Below are 20,312 nucleotides of genomic sequence, written 5' to 3'. Positions count from 1 at the left end.
AGAACTACCAAGCATCAAAAGTGTGACAATTCAGACTATTCCAAGCCCCCAAAGCTAAAATAATGGCTAGGTCTTCTGGTATTAGTAATTTTTAATGGGTATTGATTTAATAAAGTACTGTTGTTGTGCACTCAAACAGTGGCACCATGTGGCAGACTGTCATAAGTGCCAGTGTTGAAAATTAAAAGTGCCGGTGCTGAGCATCAGAAACCACTGGCTCAAATTAAACACTGGATATTGGGCTAAAATTTGTTTTTTTTATATTTCGAAAATTGCAATTAGATTTGAGAATTAATCTGTTTCTTAGTAGGATGAAAATGTGTTATTTGAGGACAGAGTTTTGTTATGTTATGAAAATGACAAATTAGGAAAATAAATGTGAGAGGTGGTATTTGGGGGACAATAAGGGTATTTTCAGAAAAACACAAGGTTAGTGCTTTTACACCTTTTTTCAAACGTGTATGTCAGCAGTAATTTGGGGCCTCTGTTGCTGGCAGCATGGCATTGTTTCTTTGGCTACACAATGCACTTTGCTTGCTGCTGTGTTGCTTATTTCTTGGTTCATGTGACATAGTCTAATCTAAATTGACGGCTTTTATTGCCCTGTGTCTTACTATGTATACCTGTTTTCTGAAACCTAAGACTGTAATATCAGTTAGATCTGCTGCTGTTTATTCAACCAGTGCCTGTAAAATATGTCAAACCTTGAGAGATAGCTCTGGCGTTTAATGCATGATATTGGGTCATCTGTCGAATTTTTCAGTTTCCATTCCTTTGAATTCCAAAGAGATTCTCGTTCATATTATAGAAGAGACAGGATGGAAAAATGAAAGACAGTTGTAAGTAGAAGTTCAGCCATATGCTTTATACAATATAAACAATTATAGGAAACTGTTTCAATTGCTAACTTCTTATTATTTAAACATTGGTCCTTATTCATATATTTATACTTTGGTGGAGGGGATAATCCGTCAAAATGGGGTGGATATCCCTTTTGCTGTATTATTAGAACCATAGGCTATAATGCACTTGTAACAGCAGCCGGACATCTACCACGTTTTTGATGGAGTACCCAATACATCAAACTCTAATAAAGGCCTACAGTTTTTAGACAATCTCTTGCGAACATTGGATGTAAAATGGATGGGGACAATGGATGTAAAATGATAGTTTGCCCCTTTTTACCAATATTCTGTAGTTGTAACCCTCACAAAACCACTGGTGGAGGGCAATATTTCTTGGATGGCCCTTCACAGTTTCTGTGAGACCTGGTGATTTTAGCCTATTTTAATAAAAAAATATACAAGAAATACATTATTTGTCCTATTTTTCAATTTTTTTTATCTGTAGGGTTAAAGGATCACTGTTGAGAGGGATGGACTCTACGGTTGACTATGCCGGCCGCGGCCCATGCAGGTAAAAGCGGTGAGGCTGAGTGCGGGGGGGATTTCAACAGACGACGATGAGGGAAAATTAATTTTTTATTTAATTTTTCATCGTGGTCCTCTGTCAAATTCCCCCCTCCCCCAACCCGGCCTCACCGCTCTTACCTGAACGGGCCGCAGCTGGATTATGCTCTCGTGACAGGTTCAGCAGGGAGTTTAAATACTTATTATTTGAATGTTCACCAGTTAGCCCTGGTGTTCACCATCCCAAAATAGTCATCCTAATTTTAAATAGGGTAAAAAATGTCACCGATTACAATAGCTCTACCTCAGTGATAATATTTTCAGTGTTTTTAAAAAAAGAACGCAGTTCACTTGGTCAAAATATTGACCGTAGTGTGAATGTCCTCTAGTGAAGGGTTTCTCTAGATCCAATGGTATTCTGAGATATCAGCTACACTACTTGTGAAACATAAATGTTTTTGTGCTTACATTTTCAGATCTCAAAGATCGCAGTCTGAACCCCGATGCTGTGGTATCGAATGAGTTACCAGCGCTACACAAGGCGTCACCCGTAAAGAAGGTGGAAGCAGCCTCTCCTTATTACCATGATGGCCAGTTGCAAGTAAAAATCTACTGGAAAAAAACAGAAGGTACATAAACCAGATGAGGTTGAATGAGAGGCTGGCTGCACTATGGAAATCACAGGGTTTCAAAATGGTCAGTGCCTCTGAAAGTTTGAAGGGAGTGCAGAACCAGTCACATATCAAGCTAGCTAGACTTCAAGGGTAATGTTATTGATGGACACTGTAGATGGGTGAATACTGGAGAGGGTGTGTCTATGACAAACATTGAAAGAAGGTGAATGGCTGGACATTCTAGGAGTGAGAGCCCTCAAAAAGTGCCTGCAGGTAGGATTTCTGAGGCAGGAGTCTATGGTGTGAAGGTACTGTGAAATGCGTCTAAGGGGTGGGGGTTCCTGTGGGAGTCTACGGGCAGGTGGAATTGACTCTGGGACGGGACCTGAAGGGTTTGGGTAGGAATGGTGCAGGATGCTCATAAGTGAACTTGTACAACGTTGGCTTATGGTGATCCCTGCATCATGTTGGCTGATTGGATTTCCTATGCAGCTTCTTCACAATACAGACTGACGTAGAGCTCTTTCACAAACATGGATAATGGGCTGGGCTCCTGCACCATAATGGCTGACAGGGCTCGGGAACAATAGTGGGTGAAGGCATGGCCCACAAAGTACAGGTTGGTGGTGTTGGAAGGTGGATTATTAGTAGGAGTAGGTATACACCTACCACTAGCAATAAGGCCACCAATACAATAAAAGGCCCAGACAAGGTCTCAATAAATCATTCCCTTGGTCAACCCTTGGTAGCTGGCAATGAGCAGGCATGCTTAACTTAGGAGACAGGTGTGTAAAGCATTTAAAAACACCGATACTTAAATAAGTAAGACAACACAATAAAAATTCAACACCAATTTATAGAGATAGGAACTATTTGTATCTTTGAAATGACACCAAAACGACAAAAATCAGACGTAGGGAACCAGAGATATGAATTTTTAAAGAATAAACACTTTCTAGTGCTTAAAAACCAATAGCTCCAAATTGGCACATCTGCTCGTGCTTGACCGAGACAAAGTCAAAGTTTGAGGCCGACCGATAGGGAGCCCTGGTTGGATGCATTAAGCAGATGGCCTCTGTCAAAAATATACCTTCGCACTAAGAAACTTTTCTGGAAGATGTTCTCTTGACGTTGAGTGGGCCTCTCCAGCCGGCCAGATTCGCAGCAGCTTAGTCGGCTTGGCTCAGCAGGAGCCCTTGGTCAACTGTTGAAAGTTTCTTGAGCTCCAGAGCTTACAGTAGGACGAACATGAAATCCAGGCCGGGCTGCAGTTTGACGTAGTCAGCTTAACTCGATGACAGGTCGGTCATTTTATGGAGCTTTTTCCAAAAGTTGCTCCAAACTTCTGGAAGTCCTTCCTGAAGTTCCTCTTGAAGGTTCAAATTATCCAAAACCCACATCCAAGGTTCCAGACTCTCTGAGTTGCTCCTTGAAAGTTGGGACTGCAGTTCCCACAATGCACCTGGCCAAATCCTTTAAAGTCCACCTGAAGGCGGTTAGCTGGGTTCTTCTTACTGCAGTTGATGCAGGTGGAGCTCTTTTAACCTGTGGTTTCAGGAAGTCCAATTCTTCTCTTTTTGGAGCAAGGCAAAGTCCTTAGAGCTGTAGTTCCTTAGTGTGCAGCAGGTTCAGTCATTCGGAGTGCATTCCTTTTGATGCAGGCCAGGGTTCCAGCAGGGCAGTCCTTCTGCTTGTTGTAGTTTCAGGCAGCAGATCTGAGTTGCTATGCAGCTCTCCCATATTTATCTAGTGTTCTGGGGCTACAAGCGAGGGGCACTCCTTACCAATGGGGTACAAGTTGCCTCCCAAAGGTATGACAGCTTCCTCCAAAGTGTGGCTTATTCTTGTCCTTCAAAGCACTGTACTTTATAATTCAAGATGGAGAATCTTTCTCCATGGGGTTAAGCCAAACTTTTGATGGGGCTCCTTCCCCTTTAATCTCACCGAGGCCTCTTGCAAATTCCATTCCTGGGGATCACATCTGGCTGGGGTACAGGACGAGGTGGTAGGCCTGGCTTGCAGCCTTACTGACCTGCTCTCTTTGAAGATCAGTTTGTTTACCCTACCCCCTTCCCAGCATGTTCTATGCTGTTGCAGATCTCTGCCCCCCGATAACCTCTGTCCCTAGCAGGCCACTTATCACCGCTTCAAAGCAGTTTGGCTCAGCCTGGCAAGACTGTCCAATCAGGAGTGGCTGCTAGAAGGCTGGATTTTGGCTCACTGAAAAGAAAGTTTTATAACTTCTCTTCTGATATAGTAATGATAAATTCAACAGTGGCAAGGCTTTTAAGTTCTTGAAATATTAGTTTAGCTCACTCCTGTCAATAATTATACTTTATTAAAGTATTCCCATGTTAGCCGACGAAACTAAAATGCTATCATGGGGAAAAACGAAATTGGCAGTTTTTATCTCACCAGGGAAAATAAAACATCTTTTAAAATGTCTCTGCCTAATTTTACATGGCAACCTACCCTGGGGACACCTAACTTATATGTACAGATAATGTAGTTTTATATGGAACATGGGTACTCACAAACTTTCTCTCTAGGGCCAAATTTACAGTGTGGTTTGTGGCCGAGGGCCGCTCCGGTGGGGGCGGGGTCAGAGGGGGAGGGGCGGTGCTAAAGCAAAAAAGAATTGTGACCATGAGGTTGAACACAGGTCCCTGCAGCAGACGCCTTCGTCCACTGAGCCACCATACCCGGCATACACACATCTCTCTCTCTCTCTCTCCCACTCCCCCTCCCTCCCACTCCCTCCCACTCCCTCTCCCTCTCCCCCTCCATCCCACTCCCTCCCTCCCACTCCCTCCCCCTCTCCCTCCCTCTCTCCCCCTCCCTCTCCCTCTCTCCCCCTCCCTCTCCCTGTCTCTCTCTCCCTGTCTCTCTCCCCTGTCTCTCTCCCCCTGTCTCTCTCCACCTGTCTCTCTCCCTCCATCGCCCTCCTCCCTCTGTCTCCCTCCTCCCTCCTCCCTCCTCCCTCTGTCTCCCTCCTCCCTCTCTTTCTCCCTCCTCTCTCTCTGTCTCCCTCCTTCCTCTCTGTCTCCCTCCTCCCTCCTCCCTCCTCCCTCTGTCTCCCTCCTCCCTCTCTTTCTCCCTCCTCTCTCTCTGTCTCCCTCCTTCCTCTCTGTCTCCCTCCTCCCCCTCTGTCTCCCCCTCTGTCTCCCTCCCTCTGTCTCCCTCCCTCTGTCCCCCTGTCTCTCTCCCCCTGTCTCTCTCCCTCCATCGCCCTCCTCCCTCTCTGTCGCCGTCCTCGCTCTCTGTCTCCCTCCTCCCTCTATGTCTCCCTCCTCCCCCTCTGTCTCCCCCTCTGTCTCCCCCCTCTGTCTCCCTCCCACTGTCTCCCTCCCTCTGTCTCCCTCCCTCTGTCTCCCTCCGTCTCCCTCCCTCCATCCCCTCCCTGTCTCCGTCTCCCTCCCTGTCTCCGTCTCCCTCCCTCTGTCTCCCTCCCTCTGTCTCCCTCCCTCTGTCTCCCTCCCTCTGTCTCCCTCTCCCTCTGTCTCTCTCTCCCTCTGTCTCCCTCCCTCTGTCTCCCTCCCTCTCTCTCTCTCCCTCCCTGTCTCCCTCCCTCTCCCTCTGTCTCTCTCCCTGTCTCCCTCCCTGTCTCCCTCCCTCTCCCTCCATCTCCGTCTCCCTCCCTCTCCCTCTGTCTCCCTCCCTCTCCCTCCCTCTGTCTCCCTCCGTCTCACTCCCTCCATCTCCCTCCCTCCGTCTCTCTCTGTCTCCCTCCCTCTATCTCCCCTGTCTCCCTCCCCCTCACTGTCTCCCTCCATCTCCCTCTGTCTCCCTCCCTCCGTCTCTCTCTGTCTCCCTCCCTCTATCTCTCCCTGTCTCCCTCCCTCTCCCTCTGTCTCCCTCCCTCCCTCCCTCTGTGACCCTCCGTCTCCCTCCCTGTCTCCCTCCCTCTCCCTCTGTCTCTCTCCCTCCCGCTCCCTCCCTCTCCGTCTCCCTCCGTCCCGCTCCGTCTCGCTCTGTCTCTCGCGTCTCTCTTCGTCCCCCTCCCTCCCTCTGTCTCCGTCTGTCTCCCTCCCTCCCTCCGTCTCCCTCCCTCTGTCTCCCTCTGTCTCCCTCACTCCCTCTCCCTCTTTCTCCCTCTCCCTACCTCTCCCTCTGTCTCCCTCCGTCTCCCTCCCTGTCTCCCTCCCTGTCTCCCTCCCTGTCTCCCTCCGACTCCCTCTCTCTCACACTCCGTCTCCCTCCCTCCGTCTCCCTCCCTCCCCCTGTCTCCCTCCGTCTCCCTCCCTCCATCTCCCTCCCTCCCTCCGTCTCCCTCCGTCTCTCTCTGTCTCCCTCCCTCTATCTCTTCCTGCCTCCCTCTCTCTCCCTCCCTCGGTCTCCCTCAATCTCCCTCCCTGTCTCCCTCCCTCTGTCTCTCTCCCTCCCGCTCCCTCCCTCTCCCTCCCTCTCCCTCCGTCTCGCTCCGTCTCCCTCCGTCTCCCTCCCTCCATCTCCCTCCCTCCGTCTCTCTCTGTCTCCCTGCCTCTATCTCTCCCTCTCCCTCTGTCTCCCTCCCTCCCTCCCTCCCTCTGTCACCCTCTGTCTCCCTCCCTGTCTCCCTCCCTCTCCCTCTGTCTCCCTCCGTCTCGCTCCGTCTCGCTCTGTCTCTCTCCGTCTCACTCCTTCCCTCTGTCTCCCTCCGTCTCCCTGCCTCCCTCCGTCTCCCTCCCTCTGTCTCCCTCCCTCCGTCTGTCTCCCTCTGTCTCCCTCCCTCCGTCTCCCTCCCTCTCCCTCCCTCCCTCCCTCCGTCTCCCTCCCTCCGTCTCCCTCCATCTCCCTGCATCTCCCTCCCTCCCTCCGTCTCCCTCCCTCTGTCTCCCTCCCTCTGTCTCCCTCCCTCCGTCTCTCTCTCTGTCTCCCTCCCTCCCTGTCTCCCTCAATCCGTTTCCCTCCCTCTCTCTGTCTCCCTCCGTCTCCCTCCCTCCGTCTCCCTCCCTCTCTGCCTCCCTCTCTGCCTCCCTCTCTCTGCCTCTCTCTGTCTCCCTTCCTCTCCCTCCCTCTGCCTCCCTCCCTCTCCCTCTGTCTCGCTCCCTGTCTCCCCCAGACTGCGCCTCTCTGTCTCCCTCTCTGTCATCATCTGTCAACCTCTGTCTCCTTCCCTCTCCCTCTGTTTCCCTCTCCCTCCCTCCGTCACCCTCTGTCATCTCACCCCATGTGTGTGTCAGCCCTCAGCCGCACCGAGTACTTCACAGGTCTTTAAAAGACCATTTACATGTTAATAAAGCTTTGTTGTATTTCACCTCTTAGGCCCCTGCATTTCCACTTTGACAATCACTGGAATCCCCCGGCCCCCACAGAGCAGAGTCTCAGAGTCCGGGCTGCTGCAACCCGCAGTGTTTGCTAACACTATTTAAATTTTTTAAACACAGGTAGGATGTCTGCAAGGTCCGCAGGCCGCCAAGGAAGGCTTGCCGGGCCGCTGGCGGCCCGCGGGCCGTACTATGAGTAACTGTGCTTTGGAAGAACATTTAAATCGAAAGTCAAATTTGCATATAATTTCAATTTAAAAGCAGCTTGCAGAGCAGGGCTGACTTTTAAAATGACTGCAGGCAAAAAGGCAGTGCACACTTAAGAGCATTCAATCTGCTGGGCCTCTAAACCTACATGCCCTACCATATCATACTAGGGACTTACAGGTATGTTGTCAGTACCAATTGTAATTACATCTAATTACCATATACCTTTTAGGCAGGGCACTGGGCCTGGTTAGCAGGGCCCAGGACCCAGTCAAGAGTCAGTTACCACCAGTATCAATCAAAAAATTGGGGTGATCAGGGCATAAAAGGATGACTTTCCACAGGTGGTAACTCCCATATAAAACTGGCTGACGAGAGTGCTATTGTGTAAAACTTACTGTTTTTTAGAATTTTAATTTACTGGGATAGCACAGTATGTGTTTGCTTTGACTTGTGTTTGTTGTTCTTTTAAAGTTAGTTTGTTGAACTATATACCTGGGCCTACCATATATCAGTATTTCACTGCTTGCACAGAAGAGCTTCAAAAACCACAGGATTTTTCTGGCGTCGATACAAAATATGAAAGTAACAGCAAAGTCACAAGAACTGGAACACTGAGCTATCTGAATGAGGTGGCCCAGAGGAAATGCAGTGTGTTGTGTCAGTATATTAAGTAGTCCCCTTTTTTCCCATCTCCTGGCCTTCCTTCGCCCTTTCCTTTAACCTTATAGGGGTTTGGAGAGTAAACAAAAGATGATCTTAGAAGATTCTAAATTGAGATGTAATGCTATGTCTTCCTTGTTAATTGATCAATATATTTCTTTTAAAAGAGAATATAGGTTTGCGTCAATGCCTTGGCATCAGTCACTCTGACCACTATTAATGCCTCCTTGGACGATGCTATAAGTCTGCCTCCCTGTACCGTTACCTCTCTTTCCATTGATGCATGAGGCCAGAGGGATGAACTCAGTACCCTGGCCAATGAAACGTCTGTTTTAAACCTTCCAGGTCATGTTCTGGTCCGCAAGAGAGCTCAAGACCTTTATCAGTGGCCCGTCAATGTTTTGCCACTTAAGCAACCCCTCATGTGTAATCGGGTAAAAACAATGTGCTATTCACCTCCAAAGAACAGAACTGAGGGGCTGAATTATATGCTGGCTGTAAAGATACTCTCTCATGATGGAGTTGCCGTCCTGCCAACATAAGTGTGGCTCAATGGTTAGAGAGGCAGACCCTGATGCAGTGGAGAAGTGTGGCTCAATGGTTAGAGCGGCAGACCCTGATGCAGAGGTCTGGCCCGGGACCAGGGTTCAATTCCTGCCTCAGCAGCTCTTGGATTCAATTTCCCCGGACCTGATAGTCTCGCCTCGGTGCCTATTCTAATCATGGGTCCCACTGTGCAACTCTGGGCAATAGCTTGTTTAATCTCCACAATGGCCCCCACAGCGCTAGGATGCCTGGCTTCACCTTGGGGGTGCCCAGGAGTGGACATCTCACAGGACAACCAGGAAGGGTTCCACAGCGGTATGAATACAGCGCTACGAGACCCCTGGGTAGAAGTGCGCTATATAAGTACAAAAATAATGGTTCGATCACCTGATTTAGATGTGGGCGTACCATAGGTTTGGCTACTGCAGACTACTCCGTCACCACCATAGCCAAACCTCTGACGGTCCGATGGAGTAAGGTCTGTCGGAGAAACAGCTAATTGTCCTCCCACCCAATCAGGATGGGCAGACATATCACCAAGTATTTACTGTCCGTCAAACAGGAGGTAAGAAACAAATTGCTATTAATGCTTCCCCTGTCTTGGTAGATAACTCCTATGGCAAAGGAGAGCATTACATATTTTATTTTCAAAAAAGAAAATCCTGTTTCGGAATTTAATTTTTGAGAATAGACAAATAAAAAAGTTTGGGGCAGGGCTGCATCATGCTGGCACAGCCTTTCACCGATTAGCGAAAGGCACCGGCAAGAAAGGCCATGACGGCGATTCCTGACAATGCAATATAAATCACCGCCTGCTTTTCTCTGTTTCCCTGGCAAAACGATGGGCTGTCCGCCAACTTATAGACAGGGCCCTAAATCTCCTTGAATGTTACAACTGCGACTTTTTGTGTGCTCTATCAGCCAAACTTCTCCTTAAATGGGCAGATATCAATTTTCGCAATTTCGTATTTGTTGCTTTCTTATGGTAGGGCAAGAAAAGCTGTAATATTTGTTTCGATTTCAGTGTGTTTTAAATGATAGATGCATACTTGAATACAATATCTAGGGTGAAGATGCAGGGGTACAAGTCACTGCGGAGTGGACAACTTGCAGCCATCTTTGAATATTGACTTCATGTAAAGATTTCATTAAACTCAAAGTCAGATCCCCTGATCTACTGATTTCACATATAAAGAGAAGGCTCTACAAAATAATTCATATTTGAGTCCTTAAAAGAAAAGCTGTCTGATAAGTTTGCATTTGAAGTTCATGTATTAAGGGAAAATGCTAACAAATTTGTGAAATTTGATTTACAGACAACCACGGGGAGTCCAGTGCTTACCTTATAAAATGGAAGCCCGAAATTTGTGCGGGCAACAACACAGCGGACGAGCAAAGGGCAACAGTCCAGGTACATATGGTGAAGCTTATTTCTCAGTAGCAGCAGGTGCACTGACATCATGGTGGATATGGATAAAATAATAAATTAGTCTATGAAAAGAGTTGCACAAGGCTTTGAATGTGCTCTAGCAATGAGTGACTTCACACACACTGCGGGTTTTGCGTACTAGTGATATCATGCAATTGAAAATACCCGTTGCATCAATTCAGTAATAATATAGGTATTGGGGGATAGCATACATATTTTATTTTTAATGCCTATCACTTTTCTCTAATTTTCTTCATTATTTATATAGTGGGTAACACAGCTCTATTGCTGCAAAGGGCTCAATGGCATGTGCAATACCTTTACCTGGACTTCCCTTTTTCCCCGTCTTGTTCATTGCCAGGTGGCTATAATCTCAAACATCCTAGACAGTAATGTTCTGCTGGCTAAAAAGCCATGATCGGCTGAACATTGTACTCAAGACATGGTGCCACTTGGCACCTTTAGCACTCTAAGATGTCAGTCTTGTTTAGCATATGTTGGAACAAGAGGAGTATTTAAGGATAGTAATAGCTACTAAAGCCAATAATTGGACATACAGAATAACAATATCATAAGGAAAATTTCACAAGCTTTCAAGTAAATTGGACTCATGATGCATCACCCCAGCTGACTAAGGAATGCATGTTGAATTACAATGCAGTGTGTCAAGTGTCCAGTATACTGCATTACATTACCAGATGACATACCAAACTTCTTTTTCTACTCCTACTTTGGGTTAATATTACTCAGTGTGATTTAGTGAGAATGGAAACAGAAGCACCCTGTGCTTGGTGTCCATGGAGATAGTTTCAAGGGCTGCAATGCTGATCAAAAGGCTTGGATATGGGGCTATCTTACAAGAAGTGTTCAAGCAGTCAGCAGGATATTAAGAGTTTCATGTTCCTTATTCATTGACAAAGGGTGGGGGTTTCCTTAATTATCTATTGAAGTGATGATGCAGTCTTTTCACAAGTGTTTTGGAATGGCAATAGGATTTTATTTTACCACAAAACACCCTGGGAGAAGGGGGGTGACTTGATGTTCAGCTTGACTGTAGGCAGAGGTGATTCACAGACAGATTATCCTGTTTGCTCTAACATTGGCTATCTATGAGATAAGTGCCTGCTTGATTCAGGCCAGCTTGTTTAGTACAAATCTCTATATGGTCATGTTCTGATGTTATTTCACCTTAATATCAACTCTAGTATATTGTGCTACCTCAATTTTATAGACAATATATACGTTTCTATTTTCTTGTTCTAACTATTTGGTGCGTGTTGCCAGTGTCCTGGGTCACAGGACTGTGAATAGCTTAGCTGCTGGATTTTGTGTATTCTCCCAAGACACTGGAAGGGGGTGAGCTCTGCCAAAGCACAGCCACAGTCCCCGTTAGTGTGAATCACTAAAGTCACTAGATTAACCTGTGCTTAACCCTCTGGTAGTTTGCCACAAAAGCAGTCAGTCTTAACTTAGAGACAGAGAGTAAAGTGTTTATGCAGCACACAGATAGTAATAAAGTGAAAACACAACACAAGAAAAATTCCCCACTAATGTAGAAAAGTAGAGTACATTTTAATAAATTTACACCAGAACAACAAAAATCCAATCAGTAAAATTGTAGTTATGAATTTTTTAAGTTTAAAATGAAAACTTGCCCCCAAAAGATGAAAATGGCAACCGTGAACATCTAGTCGCACAAGATCAGGGCAAAGTTGAATGTTATGGCTGAGCGGGATGGAGTGCTGGTGGGATACACAAAGTGGTTTGGGCCTGGTCTCCACTTACCTTCTGACTTATAAGAAATTTAAAGGAAAAATGTCTGAGATGGGAAAGTTCAGCGGGGCAAAGTAGCTAGTGGTTTCTCAGGAGGATATATCGTTGGGGGCGCTGGACAAAGTTGAAGTGAAGATTCCTTTGTTCGGACTTAGCCTCTTTTTTGGAAGCCAAAAATATCTACCGGGACGAAGCTGCAGACTGTAGCCAATGGGGCTGGATACCCCTTCTGTGAGGAGCCGTTGCATGGGATTTGCTGCTACGGAGAAGAACATAATGAGAGCTGCCGCGAAGTCAGGCCCACCAGCGATGCACTTTGGGCAGATCAGCGAGCACATATGTTCTGGTCTCCTTTCGATTCTCAGAGCACTCTTTGGCCAAAAAATGTTTAAGTCCCAAGTTTTGGTTTGGGGCTATCTTGGCGCCTTTAGCACCACTTACAACCAACTAGTCTTCGTAGTCCTGGGTTCAAGGAGAAGAGCAGTGCTCAAGCAGCAGGGCAGATGTCTGGGGTTCAAAGCATACTTCAGGCAGCTGAGCAGTCCTTCATGGTGCAGCAAAGCAGTCCCTCTGAAGTACACAGCAGGACACAGCAGCAGGCAGTCCTCGGAGATTCCTTCTGCAGGTCTAAGAGTGAACTGTGGAGTGTGTCTGAGGGCCCCCTTTTCTTCCTTGATGCCTGCTTTGAAGTGGCAGAAACTTCTGGAGGCTTTCCCCCACAGAAGTGTCTGGAAATTCCTGCCTTCCCGCCCTGGCTCCAACTTGGCTAGAGGCACAAAAGACCAGTGTGAAGTTCTTTATCTGTGAGCAGGGCCCAGCCTATTGATGTGTGAGTGGGTCTGTGCACGGTTCTGCCCCCCATCCTGCCAGTGATGGCCTATTCAGGCACATCTAGTCCCTCTATCGGCTGGCTGTCTAGGAGGACTATACAAAGGTCAAGTATCCCAGGATCAGGCTGCAGGCATCAAATGGCTAGGGCAAGCAAATTCTAACTTTCTAAAACTGCCATTTTCAGAATTGTGACTTAAAATCCAACTTTACCATTAAAGAGGATTTTAAATCACAATTCCTCAGGTACCAAACATGACTTTCCTACCTGCTCCCAATCAAAGGTTAACACTTATTAAATGTAATAAGGTAACCCAATGTTATAATATGGGATCTATAGGCCTCATAGTAGTGAAAAACAAATTTGTGAATTTTTCACTACCAGGACATGTAAAACCTATAACTACATGGCCAACTTTTTCATTACAGTGCATTCTGCCCTTATGGATGTTTAGGGCCTACCTTAGGGGTGACTTATGTGTTTTATCAAAAAGGGAGTTCTAGACTTAGTCTAAAACTGCTGGCAGGCTGCAATGGCAGGCCTGATACATGATTTAAAGGGCTACTTAAGTGGCTGGAACCAGGAGTGCTGCAGGCCCACTAGTAGCAGCATTTGATGTACAGTCCCTGGGTATATGGTATACCACTTTACTAGGGACTTATAAGTAGATTAAATATGCCAATCAGGTGATAGTCAAGTTCACCATGTTTTGGGGAGTGATCACAGCAACTCCATCACTGGTTAGCAGTGGTAAAGTACACAGAGACCTAAGGCCAAAAAAAAACAAATTCAGAAAAATAATAGGGTGAAGGCAAAAGGTTTCGGGGAGACCACCCTCAAGCTGACAGGTCTAACAATAACTCAAACTTTCAGAGTAGAAAAGTTGATCAAATGAGTACCAACTCTCTTGAGCAAAAATGAAGCACCTAGACACTGAAGATGCAATGTGCATTTGCAAGTGCAGCGATTTTATTACCCTCTCTTCTCAAGTGAGGGAAATGGCGTCTGTTGCCACCTCTCCAGACGTGTAGAGTGAGCATGCTCACCATCTGAGTGGTCTTATGAGATTCTGACACTCCTGGGCCTTAAGCAAAGGGGAAATAGGTCCCTTGGTGTTTCCATACAACCCATTGTGGGGAACCTAACAAAGAGGTGCCCCACGCTAGTTCACACTCACAAAAAAAGATATTTACAGAAAGAGCAACTGAATCATTCAAACCTGTATATTTCTATTTGTTCTTAAATAGTCCAGCTTTTTCATTGGGCCATCCAAAACAATCTAATGATGGCTTTTTAGTGTCATCACCAATACCATGGACACTGCTGAGATTATGTCACACTAGATACGTGTTAAGTGACATCTACATTTTCAAAAGAAGGGACCTGGAAAATATTTGCTAAATTCGTTTTTTTGTTCTCACTGGGTGGTTGCCTTTATAAGGAATTTTGAGTCTCTTGTGTGCTTTCTTGATCACAGGGTTCCCATTTTATTATCACTGGACTCCAGTTCGCGTGTAAATACAAGATGACTGTGCAGCCAATCACAGTCCAGGAAGCGTCAGTCGAAGCGGTGACCTTTGTGACAACTCCAAAATGCAGCTCACTGAAGAAGAAAGGGTCAAAGCGCCTGCAATGCGTGTCAGAGGGTAAGGGACAAACAGGAAAATTCTACTAGGCCTGACTGGAGTAAATATTCGCACTTCTGTCAATATTTTCTGTGTTCTACGTGGGGTTGTTTTACACCTAAGGGAGTATGCTCAGTTAAACATTCTCCTACGGTCCTAAACGACCCTTAAGTAAATGAAGGTTACAAAAACTATGCATCATGAAAATAAATTTAAAAATCCAAATTTCTATTCCCAGGTTTTTGTTTGTAAAATCCTTTTACTACTTGTAATCTAAAAGGAAAGGAACTGCAGAAATATCATGTGTTTTAGATATTTAATGTCAAGCGCAAATTTGCAATTTTAAAGACCCCCCCCCCCAAAAAAAATAAATATCAATGTGGAAGAATTTGCCATTGAATATTGATAAAAAAACATTTCAGCAAATAAAGCTATTTTTCTGAAAACTTCAAAGAATTCCCTAACTGGTAAAATGTATAATCTAAATTGTCAGTAATTATTTTTGGGAGGGGGCGTAGGGAAGGGGAAGGAAGAGATGTGTGGTTCAAGCGTAAATTGCAGACTTTGAATACAAAAGACTTAAGTGTTGAAATGTGTGCTCATTGGTGTTATGTCTCCTGATGCCTGCATTACGGATACCAGATGTGTTGGTCTGCTGAGTCTGCTCAATACATTTACCCAAAACAAAATACAAAACTAACGAAAACTGTACCAGAAACAGCTCAGTTAATGCTATGCATTTTCTCAGGTGCCTTCGTAGCGAGTTTTGAGCACATTATTTTAGCAGTTTAATCGAAAGATTCCTCTCATGCTTGTGTTCTTTACACCTTCATTGCCTAAAAGTCTGTTAATGTTATATTATGCTAGAGCGCCACCTGCCGTCTAGGAAAGTGATGCTGAGGCCGGAGAAACTCTCGGCTGTGTTTAGAAGTGTAAACGGCTCCATTGCTGGGGAATTCCACTGGGAGGTGCTGCAGCGCGACCCATCCAGGGAGCAGCCCGTCACCAGCTACCAGTTCAGATGGGAGGAGATATCCGGCACCGGTCTTCAAGGGGCTGACCATGACAGAGTCATTTCCCAAACGCTGACACTCTCACCAGTAAGTGTGCCTCGGGGTACATAAATATATGTGTGTTGACAGTATGAGTGAGGGGTGGCTTGTGGGTACCTTGAGATGCCCGGAAGTGCCAGTTTATATTCTAATTTCTTTCTTTTTTTTTAGGTCTCGCTGAGACAGCGAAAGCTGTCTCTTTGAGACATTTTGTGCTACCCACATGGTTTTGCTGGCCTAGAGCTTGAGTGCACGATGGTGTGCACGTGCACAGCTGCTCCTTGCATTCCCCCCTCCCTTCTCACCCAGCCCTTTGATGCTCTGCTTGCATCTCCCTTCTCCTCCTCTTTTTAGGTCTCGCCTGACCCAGCGCATGCGCTGGTCTGGCGAGACTTATTGAGAGGGCTCCAAAAAGTGCTACCAGGCCAGCCTAGAGCTACAGTGCAGGTTCGCGGGCGCGCGCACCGCGCTTTACCGCAATTACTTTCACTTTTGCGGCCGCACGATGTTTGATCATGATCCCGATCTCGATTACTTTAACTTTTGCGGCCGGACGGCCGCTTTGCATAGCCAATAGGTCGCGCTTTTGGGACCTTATAAGTATTTAGTTATGCAACTGTTGCATGGCTAAACACTTATAAGGTCCCAAAGGCGAGACCTATTGGCTATGCCAATGCTTGTTCTCACTTGTATTCAGGCTCTTCACATTCCCCCCTCCCTTCTCGCCCAGCCCTTCTTGTTTTTATTGTGAAGAGCTCTTTACGCACGTGGTGACCATCTATACTTTGTGTTACTCAGACATATACCATTGTACGTTAATTTATAACATACAGTATTTGCTTTCATGAAGTGGGTGTGAGACAGACATCGGCATTTTCTTCTACCATGTAAAGTGCGTACGTACTTAGTATGTGTTTTGCAGAATTACAGAGCGCAGATCTAGCTCGTGAGCATTGAAATGCTTTACACGTGAGGCAGAGGTTTTACACTTGAGGGCATTTTTTCTGTTTTTGTGGCGCTGGGGATTAAGTGATTTGCCCAGATTCATAGGAAGTTGACCCGACGCTGGGATTGACCTCCTCAATCCCGCGGAGGCAGAAAGGCATGCTTTTCTGTAGAAGATGTGCTTCTCATATAAAGTGTTTTAATGCTTGTTGACCGTGTTGACGGAGGAACACCAGCTGCAGCAGTACTGACTTCTATATAAAACGCTGGAAAATGAGGCATTTTCTGAATTAAGTAGCTTAGAGCCAGAGTGACCATCTAGCCTTCATTTTACACGGACAGACAGTTGTATGTTATTTATAATATAACAAATAGCATTTGCTTTGTTGGCGTGGCTGTGATAAACACATTTAAATCGGCATTTTCGTTTAATATATAAAGCTCTTGCGTACTTGGTATGTGTTTTTCTGCTTTATATAGAGCAGACTTGGCCCGGGAGCGTTGGGGCGCTTTGCGCGCTAGGCATAGGTTTGCACTTGAGAGCATATTTTCTGTTTTTGTGGCACAGGGGTATTAAGTGATTTGCCCAAAATCACATGAAGTTGACCCGGCGCTGGGATTTGACCTTACCGTGCCGCGGAGGCATGAAGGTATTATTTCATGTGGGATAAGTGCTTCTGGTGTGGAGCGCTTTGGTGCTGGCAGGTTGTGTTCGCGCTGTATGAAGCTGCAGAAAAGGTATCAATTACGATGTGTAGGCAGTGATCGAAGTGGGCGAGATTGGCAGGGCACAGCGTGCCCCTACTTCATAAAGTCAATAGATTCCGTACCCCTACTTGTTTTTTAGGTCGAGGACTACCGGTCTGCCGAAGGCAGAACCGGAAGTCGAGATTTAATGTTTCCTAGAGTGGCTCCTTAGCCCGCCTCTCTTTTTGCCTCTCCTCCATTGGCTGGCTTCCTAAACGGAGGCCCGCCATTGGAGGAGAGAGCCGTCCCTCCAAATAGGCTCCGTCTTTTTCAGATTCGGGGGCGTGTTCCTTGCTGTTCTTTCCACTTTTTAGCCACGCCCTTTTAGAATAGCAGGAACACGCCCCCGAATCCGAAAAAGTTTCGGAGCTTCCATCCGCCATTTTTTCCCTATCGTCTGGCCGTGAGGATCCATCCTGTGGCAGCACACAGGCTGCTCTTGCCACAGACTCGCTGTCTCACCGGGGCACTGATGGGGCTTGCACGGCGCTTGTGAACATTAGTGCAAAGCCAGGACACAGGGCTGAGACGTCCCGCTACCTCGGCAAAGAACGGTGAGATTGTTTGCCTCGTCGCCAATGTGATATATGCACAAAAAGGCCACATCCGTGAAGTGTCGGGGCAACATGAGGCTGGCGGGGTAGAGGGGGTCGGAGCCACTGGCGAAGGGGGCTTGCCCAAACCCACTTTACACGATCATTTTGTATCGACATCATCAGCCCTGGAAGAACAGACCGAGCCATTAGTGCGACGGCTAAAACCGTCCTGAACTCCCCAGCACCGGATTTAAAGAGCCCACATCACTGCTTCAGGAAACACGGAACCGACCTCCGAGAGTTGTGTCTGGAACAAGGCGACACCAGACCTCCTGCTGGCATGGGCCGTTTCACTAGAACCCCTCCCCCCCCCCCCACACAGTTTCACTGCTTACCCTTGAGTGCTGTAGTGAAAGTCACTGTGGTCAGTGCGCACGAGGCGGTTCACCATCATGGTGGCACTTACCTGCCTGAGTCTTCACCCACTCGGGAGGTCAGAGGTCTTAGGAGCAGACGTTCCTGCATCTCGAAAGCCCAAGTTTAGACTCTCACAAGTGCAGACAGTCACAGAACAGACCGAGCCATTAGTGCGACGGCTAAAACCGTCCTGAACTCCCCAGCACCGGATTTAAAGAGCCCACATCACTGCTTCAGGAAACACGGAACCGACCTCCGAGAGTTGTGTCTGGAACAAGGCGACACCAGACCTCCTGCTGGCATGGGCCGTTTCACTAGAACCCCTCCCCCCCCCCCCCCCCCACACCGACCACCGGCACATCTGCATGCCTGGCACATGTATGTTGTTATCACCATGCCTCTATGCCAGGCAGAGCCGTGACACACATCAGTACTTTAAAGATTTCTTTCAAAGCGCCTCCGGCTGTCCTTGGCGCTATGTTTTATATAAAGCGCACTGACGCCAACTCATCAGATTTCTAAAAATACTTTTGAATAAACGAGTTGTTTGTAATCAGACCAGAGTAGACCCCAATACCCCAAAGCATAGAGAGGGGAAGTACCGAGGGGCGGGGAAGTGGGGGGTCATACATAACATAATAGGAAGATGTCAGAGAACAGAAAATGTGACAAGAGGCTGCAGACGTGCCTCGGCGTGGGGGGGGGGGGGGCGGGTCACAAAGTTCGGTGGAGGCTTCGTGGCACTCGATGAAGAGACCTGTAAAGGGAGGGAACAGCTCATTGGAAGCTTATGTCACAAAAATGTTCATCTGGAACTTTCTGGTTCGAGGACGGAGGAGTTTTTTGCTTGTGAGATCTTTGACACCTCTGATATTTGTAGGATTAAGTGAACAGGATAAGCTGGTGGGATCTGGTGTAACTGGTGTGAGCTGGTGTTCACTGGTGTCAGCTGGCGCGAGAGAGGGCGGAAGAGAACACTTACCATCACCATGAACACTTTAGCAACCCAAGGCCCACACTTCCCAAAGATGCGCTGTATGGGGCTTGTAAATTCTAAGCTGCCGCCGAACCATCTGGCGTTTATTGGCAGAATTTAAGCCAGCCACATTCCAGCACCGACATTTTAAATACCTCCATGAGGCATTAAAGCAAAAACCCAAGAAACAAGCATTTACAATGCAACGGTCTCAGCATTGTTAAAGTTAGAGCTATTGGCATTGCTCATGACAATGCCGTTTCTTTAAATGTTTTAAAAACAAAAACATAAACAAAAACAATGTCATGAGCAATGCCAATAGCTCTAACTTTACCAATGCCGAGACCATTGCATTGTAAATGCTTGTTTAAAACATGTGTCCCAGGGGCTGAAATAGCCTACAGATAAGGCTCGGCGTGCGGGGGCGGGTGGGCAGAGAAGGAGGAGGACTCTGTCTTTTCCTCCATGCCCAGAGAAGACAAGGGCAGTGTCTACTTCTGATTTGCCGCTGTCAGCTGCCCCCCTCCCCTCCTCTTAGTCCCTCTCTTTCTGTCTCGCTCCTCCCCACTTACTGAAAACTGAAGCTAAGGTTCTCACCCTCTCTTTCCTCTGCTCGTTTATTTGTTGCCCCGTGAAATTGATCCAAAAAAGAAAAACACTTTTGCTGGAAAGGTAATCTTTTTCTGACATTTTTCTATTCCAAAGTGCAGCGTCTGGATGGATTGAAATAAAAGGTTTAAAATCTGAAAAATAAGTAAATAAAGCATTGGTGCCAATTTATAGAGTTTGCCAGTGAAGCGCTACTTCTGTTTTCTCGTCTTTCTTTGAACACTGTTTTCCCCAGGTGGGGAGGTGCACCATTCCTGGAGGTACTACAATTCCTGGTTAATGTGTTCAGGGATGTCGTCTTTTTAAACCATACTGCTCACATTCTGTAAGGATAGAAGCAATGGACATTAAAACGGGTCCCTTCCGGGCCCTGTAGTCATGTCCTTAACGTTTCAGACAAAATCACTAATTGATTTCTGAATAATGAGTATATAAAAGCTTTAAGGTAACCATGTTGTTTCTCCTTACATTTCACATGCTTTACTTAATTTTGCATTATGTATAAGTGTTTGCTTTTTCCAGGATCATACTTTTTTTTCAGGCAGAATATTGCTCTTGTCCAGTGCATAATTTGAATTGAGTTGCATCCAGCTGTTTATATTGGGGCACAATTGGGCTGTAGTTGAAGACATTGCGAGTTTCTCTCAGTGAGGCAGTATGGTGTTCAGTCGGGGAGAGGATGTGGCACT

General features: G+C 46.7%; 1 protein-coding gene across 2 annotated transcripts in view; it reads left to right on the top strand.

The window, feature by feature from the left end:
- The window catches only part of LOC146785916 (anosmin-1-like), a 245,790-nt gene that overhangs the window by 217,964 nt on the left and 7,514 nt on the right, over positions 1–20,312 (top strand). For both annotated transcript variants that reach the window (XM_085635313.1, XM_085635314.1), the window contains exons 9-12: positions 1,886–2,038; positions 10,002–10,096; positions 14,194–14,362; positions 15,209–15,441. In XM_085635313.1, coding sequence (XP_085491439.1) covers positions 1,886–2,038; positions 10,002–10,096; positions 14,194–14,362; positions 15,209–15,441 — 650 coding nt within the window. The remainder of the gene's footprint in view (positions 1–1,885; positions 2,039–10,001; positions 10,097–14,193; positions 14,363–15,208; positions 15,442–20,312) is intronic.

This window comes from Triturus cristatus, chromosome 11 (assembly GCF_964204655.1).
Source record: "Triturus cristatus chromosome 11, aTriCri1.1, whole genome shotgun sequence".
Lineage (NCBI taxonomy): Eukaryota > Metazoa > Chordata > Amphibia > Caudata > Salamandridae > Triturus > Triturus cristatus.
This window is presented reverse-complemented; position numbering and strand designations above follow the sequence as displayed.